The sequence below is a fragment of the Mastigoproctus giganteus genome, chromosome 3 (assembly GCF_048544385.1).
Source record: "Mastigoproctus giganteus isolate SK-2022 chromosome 3, ASM4854438v1, whole genome shotgun sequence".
Classification (NCBI taxonomy): domain Eukaryota; kingdom Metazoa; phylum Arthropoda; class Arachnida; order Uropygi; family Thelyphonidae; genus Mastigoproctus; species Mastigoproctus giganteus.
The window spans coordinates 74,494,470-74,510,020 of NC_143577.1; the positions used below are offsets into that span (position 1 = coordinate 74,494,470).

The window sequence follows — 15,551 nt, forward strand, 5'->3', positions numbered from 1 at the left end:
ATTCCAGTGTGAAAGACACCACATGTTATGTGATGCTTGTGTAGCATCACCCTAAGGCTTTAAATGGATTGCGTAAACTAAATACTGATGACATCCTTACTCCTCAGACAACACACATAAGAGGGCATATATTTAAACTGAAAACAGATGGTTGCAGGGTAGATGTGTGAAAATTTGCTTTCAGCCAGAGAGTAATTGATTGTTGGAACAAACTTCCATATGATGTTTGGAAGTAAGTAGTCTGAATAAATTTATGGAAGGATTAGACAAATTGTCAGAAGAGATGGGTAGTTTTTTATTTTTTTTTTTTTATTTGTCTGATGCTTTATAAAAGCTTGCTTCCTTGTATATTTGCCACTACTAATACTAACTGTTGACAACTTCTCTCCTGTCTTCCACTTCTGAATGTTTCTGACAGGTGACTCTGGGTAACACTTGTAAAATATAAAATCTCTTTGGAACAGATCCAAACCTTTCCCTCACCCCATTATGCTTATAACATTCTGCCGACCAGGCTAGCCAGGTGGGTAAAGTGCCTGCCTGGCAACCCAAAGGTCACAGGTTCGAATCCCGCCTCGGGCTTGTATCAGAGTAAAATGCAAAAACTTTGGGAGGTGCATTATGGCCACAGAAGCTGTGATGCACCAACAGCTAACAAAAACAAAAAAAAAACAAAAAAAACAACATTCTGAGTCTGTTACCCTCTTACGTAGTCCTAAAAACTGTACTTTGTATCAGAACATGTTAGAAGACAGTGTACTTATTTCTTTCTCTCTCTCTCTCTCTCTCTCTCACTTGTTTTCACACACAATAAACTGTTTAAAAAAAATGGATCATTACTAGAAAAGACATCTTTAAAGTCAATATCAAAAAACAAAAAAAAAAAAAAATGAATTTACTAATAGTATTATGAATATATTAAGAGTATTTGTTTTTATATGCATTTTTATATTTTCCCCTAAGGCTGCCTATCCATCAACTCATTACCTCCAAAGATGCTCACAAAAAGAAATTCATAAGTTCACCCTATGGCAGATAATCCAGTTGTCAATTATCAGTCTTTTTGGCTTTTATCCATTACCATATGTTACAATGGTCTTTCCAATCATAATTTTCTTGTTGATTCCTTTCAGGTAAGTACTTTATAATATATTATTTAATTTAGATTAATTTAATTTCTTTTAATGGTTTAAAAAAAAGAAGAAAATTACTTAAATGTACAGACTACACAGTGAAAAAAGTACTATAAAATATCTGATAAAATCAGTAAATATGCAATACAGATGCAAATTGTCAACAGACATACAGTATGATGTGTATAGGAACAACTAATTTACAGTAATTCTGATATTCCTACAAGTTTACACGATGCAGAAGAGGTAGGCAATAATGTGGTGCCTAATTATACTGCAGCATTAACTGCATGCTAATTACTCAGCATGCAGTTAATGCTGAGTAATTAGTTATTGTCACACCTCGTATATTCCACATAGCTCAACATGGAAAAACAGAACATCCTTGGACATTAGAACATCCTTAGCTTAAAAAATGCCAAGTCATTAACTGTCTAGACACTGAAAAGGCATGTGACACCACTTGGCACTATGGAATCCTCAGAGATAAGTATAATATGGTTTGCATACACATCTACCAATGAGAACTTCATTATCAAAACCCTTCTATCAAGGAGTCCCCCCCCCCCGAGAAGGAGACCCTGTTCAAAATCAAAATAAATTCATTAGCAGATTAACTCCCAGTCATAACTCTATATGTAGATGACTTCTGCATTTCCTGTCACTCTCAAAATAAGAAAACTGTTGAAAGATGCCAACAGATGTTGACTTTTCACATAGAAAGTAATTATATTCATTTCTATAGAAAATGTAACCTCCACCTGACCCAGCATACATTTCCTTAGCATTATACTAGACAAAAAATTAACATTCTTAGAACACTTCAAACAGTTAAGAGTTGACTGCATAAAAAATATAAATATCCTGTTAATTCTTTTAGCAAAAAGTGGGGGCTGACTGCTATGCTCTGCTTTATTTTTACAGAGCACCAATAATATCAAGGCTTAATCATGACACTTGAGTGTACAGTTCAACAAGACAATGCTCTGCACTGGCTGAACATCACAGTGCTATCCACATTGCTTTAGGGACATAATGAACTTCACCAATAGCTAGCTTATATGGCTTATATGGCAAAGCTCACAAACCATTGCTATCAATTAGAAGACAATTGTGCTACAGTAGGAATATAAATAAAATCCAGGCCAAACCACAACATGGCTCATAATTTTTGTACCATGGTGGGAGAATATCTACCAAGTTCATCCACATATCAATCAACCTTTAGCTATAAATCCTAAAGAAATCCTCATAAATATGAACCTTGAATTTGACAGTGTTGCAATCCCATCAAAACTTCTCTCCACCATAGGAAGGGGAAAAAAAAGAAAAAATAAAATAAATAAAATAAAATAAAAGTAAACTGCAGCCATTATCAACCCACTGCAGGATGGAAGCCTCCTCAACAATTTATGCTGAGAGAAAATTGACCATAATCTGCCATGCTGGTCCAGTGCGGGTTGGCAGATTGACCGTGTTTAGCAGTCAGGGGCTTGAACCCCGGTCTACTCAAAAAGTGTGTGCTACTGCACTCCCACTCCTGACCACTTGGCTACGAGGCCCCATAGGAAGCCCTGCCCAAATGTAATCTCCAGCATAAAACATCCATTCCTAAAGAGAATTTTCAACAACCACATTGCCATTTTCTGAAGCCTAAAATAGGGATTTCTGTCATCTTCCCAGATGTCACAATAGAACAACTCCCATGGAAATGTAACACACACACACACACACACACACACACACACACACACACACACTGACTCACTGAGTGCAATGGCTCTCAAGAACTCTCTTGATACCTAACACGTTATTTTATGGAAAATCTAGAATACTTTAAAATATTTATCGAAGAAAGGAAAGATATTGAGAATCTGAGCCATATCAGAATTCTTGGCAATGAATTAGCAGACCAAGCAGCTAAGTCTGCTACAACACTTATTAGAAACAACCACCAAGTAAATAAATGCTCTTTATTCTATAGCAAGATAAACCAAACAGTACTGGTATACAAGCCCTTCATGGCCACAAGAAGGCTGGGGATTAGCCACATAAAGACTACAGAAAGGCAGTAAGTCAAAATTGCATAAAACGATGGCAACAAACCTAGTAAACTCAAGGAAATAACAAACTATTAGAGATTTTACCAATGCTCCAACCATAGAACACAATCTGAAGACCAAAAAGACAGGAAGTAATGCTAACCAGATAAAGACTAGAGCGTATGAAAATTACACATCATATCCTTAGTTCAGGTTCAGAAGAACTTCTGCAATGTACCATGCATAACACTACCCTAGTAGTGAAGAATAATCCTAATAGAATGCCCAAACAATGCAAGGGAATGGTAGTTGGCCTTCAAACTAACCTACATTACATGAATCAAACAAACACACAGCACTAAACTAATAAATAATGTCAGAGAATTTTTCTTTTTCTAACATTGATAAATTTATACAATCTTTTATAGACTGAAGAAAACACAGAAGTGAAATAACTAAAGAAAGAAACTAAATCAAAACAGAGTGACACAAAAAGAAAATCTGAAGGAAATAAAGCACTTAAATCTATGTTGTTTAATTTTGTTTACTTCCAAATCAGAAATAGCATAGGTTTAAGTGCTTTATTATCTTCAAATAACACAGTTTACTTACATATCATGCTGTTCAAGGAATATCTAACAAAAAGAAAAGAGAGAAAAAAAGGTCACTTAACATATGAAAAGCAAAGTGTGTGTGTGTGTATAAAAATAAAGATATACAAACCAATAAACCTCCTCATACTTGATGAAATATAGCCCTTGCAGCTCATACAACAACAAAGATAGTAAAGGTGGAAATGATCACTGCAACTCCCAGAATATATCAGATTATCAGTCATTTACATAACTGAAGCATTGGGCATTAGCAGTTGCACAGCCTGTATGCAATTCTTAAAAGTTTTGGCTGCCAGGGAGTGTTTTTCTCATTGGTAAAAGTAGTTATCAGAAGGAGATGCATACATTGTCTATGGAGGTTGTTTTGCACTGTTCCAAGTTTTGATACATGTTGGCAAGTTGTATATTCCACTGCTGCATTAGGTCTTGTCGCAGATTCCTGTAGGTTTGTTTTTATACATGTTTACCCATTCTGGATCAAAGAAATCCAGATGTGGTGATCAGGAAGACCACATAGGCTTGTTGGCATCTATATAAAACTTTGAACTGCTGATGTTCTAAATGCCCTGAGCAAAATCCTGTGAGTATTGTTCTCGACTATGTTGGTACACTCCAATTTTCTTTCTTTCTTTCTGAGTCAAACTGGGGGTCCCATAATCCAGTCAGAATCTGATCAAAGTGTGATACAGGTAAAGAAGTGTATATCAATCAGCCATCCCCTATGCATAAAAGAGATAGCTTTCAGTATATTTAGCTTCTTGGCACAGTGTTTTACTTTGCATTATACATTCTGGAAGAAAGCTTATTATTGAGCGTTAGACCTAAGATTGCTGTTGTTGAGTTTAACGACACATTGTGTCTTTCTAATGGTGAATATGAAATATTAGCTTAACTGTGATAACTATATTTTATGATATATTCCTATGTGATTTAGGAAAGTAAATAGTTCTTTTTCATTAGAATCATCTCCCAGAATCTGTAATAAATTGATTGATGATTGTGTATTAGCTATTGATTTAAAGGTGTTTAAACAGATATTTTGAAAGTGGGGACAGTCCACTAACAAATGGCGAATGGTCAGTTGTACTTGACATGATGTACATTGGGGAGTGCTGCCATTAGTTAATAGATACAGGTGAGTGAGGTGAGTATACCCAATCCTTAGCCTTCCTAAAATTATTTCTTCTCGTCTGTTTTTTCGGAAGCTGGAGTGCCACAGGTTTGGTTCTGGTTTTATTTGGTAGAGTTTATTTCCTGGATAACCTTTCCAGATTAGTGACCGGCTGTTATAAAATGCTTTACGGATAATGTGTTTGTAATATGTATATGGAACTTGAAAAGTCTGCGAAATAGTGGTTTCTGGTTGTTTGGCTGCATGATCTTCTCTTTCATTGCCAACTATTCCAGAATGTCCTGGGATCCAGCAGAATGTCACAGTTTGGTTCAATTCCTTACAGGCAAGTAACTTAGAATGAATCTGTTTTATTACAGGGTGAGAGGAGTTGGTATTAGTATTTATGGCAGAGACAGCACTGAGTGAGTCAGTGTATATTAAAGCAGACATTAAATGTTCAATAATGTGATCCAGAGCTAAGCTTATTACATAGAGCTCAGCAGTGAAGATACTGCATTCTATTGGCAATGAGACAGAAGTGCTAAAGGACGGAAAGATTGCAGCAGCACCTACTTGGGTCTCGGTTTTTGATCCATCTGTATCGATTTCACATGCGTTTGAATTAGAAAGAGTGTAAGTTGCATGTAACTGTGCGATATTGGAAGGAGAGAGTGTGTTCTTTCCCCACTGTTGAAAGTAGTCATCATATATTGCACAGATATTTTGCCAGGGTGGATCTGGTGGTGTTTTGTCCTGAAATATATTACTAATTTCTATATTCCATGATTGTGTCAGTTCCTTAAATCTAAGTGGAGCAGGTCGGTTTTCATTAGGTTTACTGATGTAAAATTACTCTCATTCAAGATTGTAGAGACATCTCCAACAAGGATGAGAGGGCAGACTACGGATTTTTGCAGCATACATCAGAAGTAATGTTTTTCTGCGAAGATGTAAGAGAGGTTCATGAGCTTCGATGTACAGGCTCTGAACCGGGGAGGTTCTGAATGTGCCTAGAGTGACTCTCAAAGCACAGTGCTGGATGGTGTTTAGTTGTTCTAAAGTACTTTTCCTAGCTGAATCATATACTGGAGAGCCATAGTCCAAGCAAGACCTGATGAGAGCTCTATAAAGATGGATGAGGGTATGACGATCAGGGCCCCATGACATGGATGACACACACCGGAGGATGTTTAATTTCTTCAAGCAGATGGTTCGAAGATAGGCCACATGTGCTTGAAAGTTCAGTTTCCTGTCTAGTATCAGGCCAAGGAAATGGACAGCGTGAGCAAGAGGAACTGGCACGTTATTTATCTTTAGCTCTGGATCAGGATGAAGTGACTGAAGTTTGCAGAAATGAGTGGTAGTGGTTTTCTGTTCAGCGAGATGATATCCATTTCGTAAGGTCCAGGATTGAATTCTCGTTAAAGCAATTTGTAGCTGTCTTTCGATAGTATTCATGCTTTGCAATTGGCAGGATATGGTGAGATCGTCAGCCTACATGTATATTTCAATCATTTTTGGAAGTTCTTCCAAAATATTGTTGATCCTAATTGCAAATAGGGTTGGGCTCAATATGGAACCCTGTGAGAAACCCTCTTTTTGAATGTGAGATGGTGACAGCATGTTTTTATATCGGACCTGAAATGTACGCAATTTTATAAAGTTCTGAATTATTAAAGGGAGATGTCCTCTCAGCCCCAACTGATGCATATCTTTAATAATACCATGATGCCATGTGGTGTCAAATGCTTTATGAATATCCAGGTTGACCATCACTAGAGGCATTACGAATGTTGGATTCAATTTTTACAAGTACATCTAGGGTGGACCTGGTTTTACGGAAGCTATATTGGTGATCAGAAAGGGGATTTTCGGAGTCTAGAGTCCAGGTGAGCCTCTTATGTACCATCCTTTCAAATATTTTGCCCAAACAGCTTGTCAATGATATTGGTCTGTAATTCTCAACTAGAGAAGGATCTTTGCCTGGTTTTGGAATAGCACAAATATAGGAATGATGCCATGACAGAGGATACGTATTTTCTGAAAAGATCCGGTTATAAAAGAGTAATAGTATGCCGAGATCGGCTTCACACAGATGCTTCAACATACTGTAGTGAATGTCGTCTTGTCCTGCTGCGCTGTTCGGAGATTTGCTCAAAGATTCTATCAGTTCAGATAGAGTAAACAGCTGGTTATATGGAAGTGAAAGTCTCGTTGCGAAATTAAACTCATGACATTCTGAATCAGTTTTACTGCGTTGAAAGGAGATCACATAAGAGGAACAGGCAGAAATGTTATAAAAAGATTCGGCTAAAGCATTTGCAATGTCAGTAGGAGGATAAGTCCTGCCTATTGCATTGTATTATTGGAGATTCCAGCGGTAGAAATTTCCCATTGAAAGCTTGAATTTTTTTCCAAATGATTCGAGGGTCAGTATTTTTGTTAATAGCTGAGGTGAATTTAATCCAGGAGTCACATTTTGCTGTCTTCCTAATTTGTCTTGCTTTGGCTCAGTTTTTTGTACTTAATTAGGTTGGAGATAGTTGGAAATTTGTGAAACTGGTTCCAGGCACGGTTTTTTCCTCGTTTCGCTTTGGAGCATTCTTTATTCCACCACTGATTTTGGTGTACATGCTTGAGCTGATGAGATTTTGGGATGTAAATTTCTGCTGCAGATAATATATGGCTTGTAATGTGATCAGTTAGTTATCAATATGTTTTTGTTGTACATATAGTTTGTCAAGTAGGACACAAGTTGAATAGTTTTTCCAGTCTGCTTTACGAAATTTCCAAGAAGTATGGCCTTTATGACATGACACTGTCTGTGTTTGAATTGAACTGATGATAGGAAAATGGCCACTGTGGAATGGATCATTTAGCACTAACCATTCCATGCTTGGTAAAAGAGATGCTGAACATATGGATAAGTCTATGGCTGATGTAGTACCTGTAGGTAGTTGGATATGAGTTGGAGAGCCAGAATTTAATAGAGTCAGGTTATGGTTATCCAGGAATATTTCTATTAATTGGCCTCTCCTATCCATGGTGAAAGATCAGTGACCAAGCGATCAGCAGAAGAGGAGAGGAGAGGAGAGCAGTACGTTGCTAGCGATAGCAGTAACATTGCTAGCGGTGAAGCAGTGACGTTGCGAGCGGTCAGCAGTAATGTTGCGAGCGGTGGAGGGATTATTAGAGCACTAGTACTCGCCCTAGGAAAATCGCACTAGAAAGATCGCTTGGGAACTATCGTTTGGCACTCGGGGCCTAGACCTAAGAACCTAATATTGTTAGTGAGTTGTATTGGCTGAATTCCCAGCAGTAACTCAGGCCCATGATTCAGATTATACTTTTTGCAGAATTAAGGCTGTAGTTTTGGTTGCAGAGAGATGGTAGCTATTGGAACTGTTCTGATTTCTAAGTGGGGAGGATATCTACAATTGTGCTCCTGTGTTTCGGGGTTAAGTTCCAGTTTACAAGGTATATTTCAGGAATTAAGATATCTGCAAATAGCCAAACATCTCAGGACTGAGTACAAAATTTCATAAATTTCCATCCAAGAATGGCAATGTTATTAGCCAGTATAAGTTGGCATTGTTCTATAGCATTTGCATTAAATCACCATAGACATTACATTAGTGTGTTGGCCACAACTTTTCTGGTCCTACCACTCTAATAGCTTCGGAAATTTTTGGGATTTAAATATGCTAGAGCGGGAGTGGGGAATCTGCAGCCTTAAGGCCGCATGTGGCATTTTGGGGTACCAGTTGTGGCTTTTTGTCTATTTCTCTCAAATGCGAAATCCACCATTTATTTCATGACACAACACCAAACTCAAAATATTTTAAGGTAAATTTTATCTATTCTCTTTTTTTTTTATATATTGTTATTCTCCTTATATAATTTAGTTTAAAGTTTAAAGAAATGCAACATGAAATACTACACAGCTGTTCTAGACTCCCTAATTGAAGAATACAATGAAAAGTTTGCTGATTTTGAGAAATATGATCTTACACTGAAACTAGCTTTTCAACCACACTTGATGACTTACAGATGGAATTAATTGAGCACTCAGAAGATAATATTCTGACATCTCTATTTGAAGCAATGAAGGATCCTCTTAAAATATGGAAAAATGCCGTTGAATACCCAGTCTATGTCAACATGCTCGTTGAATGCTATCTTGTTTTGGCACAACCTACTGTTGTGAATTAACATTTTTATATATGACATAAATTAAAACAAGCTTGAGATCTCAGATGATGGATATTCACTTGGAAGACCAATCAAAACTACGTTCAACAATGTTGGAACCAAATATCAGACTACTATCTGGCATTAAGCAGTCACAAAAAAGTCATTAAATGGTTTGTTGTCTAAGTTCATCCATTTTTAGTTTTGTTATCATCATTGCTAAACAAATAAATGTCTTTGTTAATTTTTTGTTTAAATTCCTTTTAAAATAACAGGCTGTAATCAAAATTTTAAATATGCCTAAAAAATATAATTTTTTTTTGTGTATATTAAATTCTCAGCATGCAGCCTAATAGTATCTTGGTTAAATGAAATATGGCCTTCCAATGTAAAAAGGTTCCCCACTCCTGTGTTAGAGTATAGTCCTCGCTGAGGCTTTCTAGTGACAATTTTTCACTGCCTTTTATCCATAAATTATGGTGCTATGGCTTAGCCTTAATTTTATTTTTTTTTTTGTTCTCTACTATGACAGTTTTTTGTACCACTTGGGCTACTGCCTAAACCTACTTTGAAATAATTGGCGGAGAAGCTCCAAATTAATCACAATCTTCTTATGGATGTATAACTTCCCCTGCATTGTTTTTATTCTATCTTCTACAATGAGACAGCTACTTTTATCACCACTTTCTAAGTTGTGGTGGGTTTTTTTTTTATATATCATTCAGACCATGCTAAAATCTGGCAAATAAACTTTTTTTTGCAAGCTTTTTGTTTGGAACCTTTTTTGCAGATATGGACTAAATTTAGGCACCTGACCTATTCTGTGCCATTCTTATTCTTACTCTTCCTTGTGCTTGAACTAATTGCAATGCTTTTCATTCAACAACTATAAAATGTTTTTGTTGGTTTTTAAGGAGCATCAGCAACTTAGATTACTGCATTGAACATTATGCCCATACAAGTTTACATATATGAGCTGAGCTGATCTGTTCACTGTGCAGACCAAAAACACTGGAATAACTCTTGGGAACATGAAGAAGAATGAGAGCCCAATCAGTCATGTCCAGCTTTTGTTAGGAGAGAACAAAGGTAAAGTTACCTTGAGAATGTTTTGTAATTAGTTTCCTATTGAACATCAACATGACAAACTTTATCATTTTTTTCAGTTAGGAAGCAAAAAAATAAATAAATAAAACAAAGAACTTCTGGAGACAGTTCAAAAAAGAGCAATCATATTAGTGGAGTAGAAATCAATGAACATAGAAAGAACAGCTTAGCAGGTGTGGACCGCAAGTTTGACAACTAAGGACTGAATGAGGTATATAAGGTGCTTAAAGAGGTTGAGTAAAACGAATGAGGAAGATATGTTCTCCCTTGTAGATGAGACAGATACCAGGGATATGAAATCTCAAGGAATAACAGAAGATTGGATCTCGTGGTGTTCACCTATGGGTAGTGGATTGTCAAACAATGGAATAAACTACCTTCCAACACAACAGAAGCAATAAATCTGGCTAAGTTCAAAGTAGAACTTAATCTTAATTTACATCTCTTTTATTTACTGAATCCCACTGAATGCCAGTGTGTAATCAAATAATGATTATATCAATAATGTTCTATAATATGTAATTCTTAGAGATATTTTATATCTTTAAACAGGTTCAAGGTGCTACCGCACATCGTTGACAAAAAGTGCTTAAATGTTTTGGATGAAAAATAGTAAAAAGGACACGGAATTCAGTTACAAAGGTGGTATGTTTTACTGCATCTGTAACTTGAAATATCTATTCAAGCTATCGCTGAAACTGCAAAGAGTTTTATGAAAATATTATTTAAAAAAAGAAAACAAAAATTATTTATTTATATTGATATAGAATACATTGTCAAATGCACTAAAATATATATAAAAAAAAAAAAAAACACACTAGGTGATATCAAAACAATCCAAGGAAGCTAGAGTTATCTAGCATCATTACCTTTAAAAAAATAAAAATGTAATTTTAAAAGAGAAGAAAAAAGTTGATTTTATTCAGGTAGCTCTTCAACCCTTCCTTAAATTTACATAAGCTGTCTAACTCCACAAGATTATGTGGAAAGTGGTTCCAACGTTTCTTAGTATTTTTAGTAACTCTTTGGGTAAAAGAAAATTTATTTTCTTTCTCTGGTTTTTACAACTATCCTTCCTTAATTTAAGTTAGTGTCACCTGTGAAATTGAGATAACTAGAGGACATGAAGTTTGTGGTCTGCAAAGTCTCTAGACCAGAAACAGACATCGGGTCTACAGAATTAAACCACGAAACTGAAATCTCTCTTTCTGTAGAAGCACTTTCACCATAGACCCACATTTTTATATACAACACTAAAGAAGTTGCACAAAAAGTAGTTCTACTTTAGCAGTAGAACAATAACCTTTTGTCTCTACAAGAAAAATTCTATAAATCACAGATTTATAGAATTTTTCCATGTAAATTTGTTGTTTCTTAGGTAATAATACAATTTTGTTTTACTATTAACCACATGTAGTACTTTTTTTAATCAGCATTGTACTTTAGCTGCCATTTTTTGTTTTCAGAACAACAAAATTTATCTAGGTCTTGTTGAAACAATAGTAACCTTGGTTACTCTTTTTGCCAACTCTTAAGTACTGTATATAAAATTCAGGATGGATCAGGGAAACCTGCATCTATCTACTGAGACCTGAAAACAAGGGGGGGAGATGTACCCACCCCAGAAAGCTTCAGGCCTCAACAAGCCTGGTGGGAAATAATGGTGACATTTCTCTTGGATTCAAAGAGTCATCTCCTTATTGACTGTGTAATCCACAAGACTAGTCTGTGATCCATCTTATACAGTAACTTCTCATGCAGGACTTCCAAAGAAAACAAAGTCAGAATTATTTCCTGCATACAGCACATAGACGACTTTTTAAAAATAGTTAACCAGGTTGGTTAACCATACTGTGTTTACTTCAGAATTCCATTTCTATCTAAATGATTCTGTAATGCACTCTTCATTATTGCCTCCATGATTTTCCCTAACATTGAAGTCAGAGTGACCAGTTTGCAGCTACACACTTCACTCTTAGAACTACTTGATGTATTGGCAGTACATTGGCTTTAGTATGATGCACATAATGTGCAAGCTTAATGTAAGAAAGCAAGTTTATACAGCATCAGCCAAAACGTTTTCCCATTTAACCTATTCATCCCTCCAACAGTTTGTTTGTTTCTTCCTTGAATTATTCAATTTATCCACTTCCGCAATATCAGATGGAAGTTGGTTCATTTGTTCCAGCAATCAACTATCCGCTGGCTAACAGCAAACTTTCTCACATCTATTCTGCAACTATCCTTCCCCAATATGAATTTATGCCTCTTCATATTCGTAGTCTAAGCAAAAGGAAGAATCCCATCAGCATTGGGCTTGCTCAATCCATTCAAAGCCTTAAACACCTCAATTAGATCACCTTGCAGGTGCCTAATCAACAGATGCTACAATTTGCAGAACTGAAGACTTTCTTGGTAAGAGAACCCCTTTGCTTTGCAAACCAATCTCATTGCACTTCTTTGTAATAACTTGAGCAGCTGTAGATCTTCCCTAAAATGAGGCCTCCAGACCTGTATGCAGTACTCAATATTTGGCTTGACCAGTGCCTTATACAATGGAATAATCAGCTTCTTATCCCTGCTAGCAGAATTCCTGTATATCACTAACAAAATTCCATGTGCCGTCCTAGCAGCCTATCTGCACTACTCACAAAACATTTTATCTGACTGCACAATTCCACCAGGTCTTTTTCATTTTCCACTAACCTGAGTGCAGTAACAAACAGCTGGTATGTTAATGTGTAATTAATGCTACCCACACACAGTATTTTGCATCTATCAATATTAAACCTAAATTGCCATTTCTCAACCCTAATTTTTCTAGATCTTTACTACTTATCATTCTTTCCTACTTAACCTTTGTGTCAACTACAAACTTAGACGTTAAGCCTGATATTATCCCCTTGCATGGTGCCGTGAGAAAGGTTTTGTAAAGTCGTGGTACCTGTACATTTTACAATAAAGATCATATTTATATACCACCATAAATATCATTAATAAATATGGAAAACAAAAATCGGCCTAGCACTGATCCCTGAGGAACTCTACTAATAACATTAGTCCATGAAGAGTAGTGCCCATTGATAACAACTCTGTCTTCTCCCACTTAATCATCCCTTTATCCATAGCAGTAACTTACCATTAATGCCACACTGCTCTAATTTGTGTAGCAGTCTATTAATAGCATTAGCAGAGGCATTTGATGCAAGAAAGCAAGCTTATGCAGCATCAGCCAAAAAAAAAAAAAAAAAAAGAAACCACTTCCACTTCACCCCTCTGTTCGTTCAAAATACCTGTCCAGCTGAGCCTTAAACTTATTTAGGCTATCAACTTCCACGACAAGGGATGGAAGTCTGTTCCACCTACCAACCACCCGCTGGCTAAAGGCAAATTTCCGCACGTCTATCCTACATCTGTCTTTCCTCAATTTGAATTTATGCCCTCTCAGGTGATTATTCTGAGCGAGAGGAAGAATCCCATCAGCATTGAGCATGCTCAAACCATTCAAGGACTTATACACCTCTATCAGATCACCTCGCTGGTGCCTAGTCTACAGACACTGTAATTTGCAAAACTTAAGCCTTTCTTCGTAAGAGCACCCCTTTGTTCCATTCACTAATCTTGTTGCCCTTCTCTGTACTCGTTCCAGCAGCTGAGGCCTCCAGACCTGTATACAGTACTCTAGGTGTGGCCTGACCATTGCCTTATACAAGGGAATAATCACCTCCTTATCCCTGTTAGAAAAATTCCTATATATCATTGACAATACACCATGAGCTACTCTTGCAGCCCGTCTGCACTGCTCAGAGAACTTCATATCTGCCTGCACAACCACCCCCAGGTCCCTTTCATTCTCTACCACTGTCAGTGTAGTACCACAGAGTTGATACATTGCTCTGGGGTTGCTGTTTCCCATGTGTAGTACTTTACATTTGTCAATGTTAAACTTCATTTGCCACCTCTCAGCCCATCTGCTCAACCTTTCCAGATCCTGTTGCAGCAGCATTATTATCATTATTATACAGCATTATTATATAATTACTATATGCAGCAGCATATAGTAATTATAGACCTGTGAGTTTAACTTCTGTTCCGGAAAACAATAATGGACCCAACACTGAGCCCTGAAGGACTCCACTAATAACATTAGTCCACGACGAGCAGTGTCCATTGATTACCACTCTGTCTTCTCCCCCTCAGCCACCTCTTTACCCACAGCAGCAATTTGCCTACAATGTCACACTGCTCCAATTTGTGCAGCAGTCTTCCATGTGCAACAGTATCAAAAGCCTTTCTAAGATCCAAGTATATAATATCAGAGTTATTCCCTGCATCCAGTTCCTTTGACTGCATCATAGTATCCAATCAAATTGGTCAGGCAAGACTTCTCCTTAACAAAACCATGCTGTGTCCGAGCTATAACTGAAGTCTTGTCTAAATGATCCTGCAGTGCTTCTTTAACTAGTGCCTCCATTACTTTTCGTGGAAGAGAAGTTAAACTGACAGGTCTATAATTACTTGTGTCAGCCTTTGATCCTCCTTTGTGAATTGGGGTCACATTTGCACATCTCCAGTCTGTGGGTACCTCCCCTGAGTCCAAGGAAGCTCTCATAATTATGGCTAAGGGTTTGCTTACTTCCTCTGCTGCCTCCTCTAATATAACTGGATAGATCCCATCCATCCCGGGTGCCTTTCTTGTGTTTATCTTCAACAATTTCTCCTCCACTTTACTCTCAGTTATTACAAGATTCTCTAGCTTACTGCTAGAGTTGAATACACCTCTGGCTTTCCCCTCGCTAAATAACTCCTCATGTGTGAATGTCGATGCAAAATATTCATTTAGTTTGTTAGCTGCCTGAGCAGGATCATCAACAGTTGAACTATCGATATCAAGTGGACCAATCCGATTCATCCCCTTCCTTCTAGAGTTAACATAAGTAAAGAATCCTTTGCCAGAGATTTCTCGTAATCCGCCTTCACCTGCTAACTTCCTTTGTAACTTGGTTGCAGACCAGCTTATATCTATCATAGGCTTCTGTGTCACATGTTAATTTATATGTATCCCATGCATTTTTATTCTCTGTTACATGTCTAATTAGTTCATCTGACCTCCATTTAGGCGTAAATCTTGAACAATATTTCTTTGTGGTATGAAAAGCCTAGTAGCTTCCAAGATTAATTCTTTAAATGCTTCCCATTTTGAATTTGCTGTTGGTAACGTCATCAGTTGGTTCCACTGTATAGAATATAAATACTGTCTCAAACCACCGTAGTCACCTTTATGAAAGCAAAAACCCTTCCCTTTACCCTTGATGATAGTTACCTCTTTGAGTAAATCCCACTTCAGCAC

At 36.9% G+C, this 15,551-nt stretch overlaps 2 protein-coding genes across 4 annotated transcripts in view; one reads left to right on the forward strand and one right to left on the reverse strand.

Annotated features, from left to right (window-relative positions):
• Positions 1-10,814, forward strand: part of LOC150088085 (solute carrier family 4 member 11-like) — a 158,077-nt gene extending 147,263 nt beyond the window's left edge. Inside the window, exons 14-15 of the mRNA XM_090370013.1 lie at positions 964-1,133; positions 10,754-10,814. Of these exons, the coding sequence (XP_090226139.1) occupies positions 964-1,133; positions 10,754-10,814 (231 nt within the window). The remainder of the gene's footprint in view (positions 1-963; positions 1,134-10,753) is intronic.
• Positions 1-15,551, reverse strand: part of LOC150088086 (nardilysin-like) — a 569,173-nt gene that overhangs the window by 496 nt on the left and 553,126 nt on the right. The window lies entirely within an intron of this gene.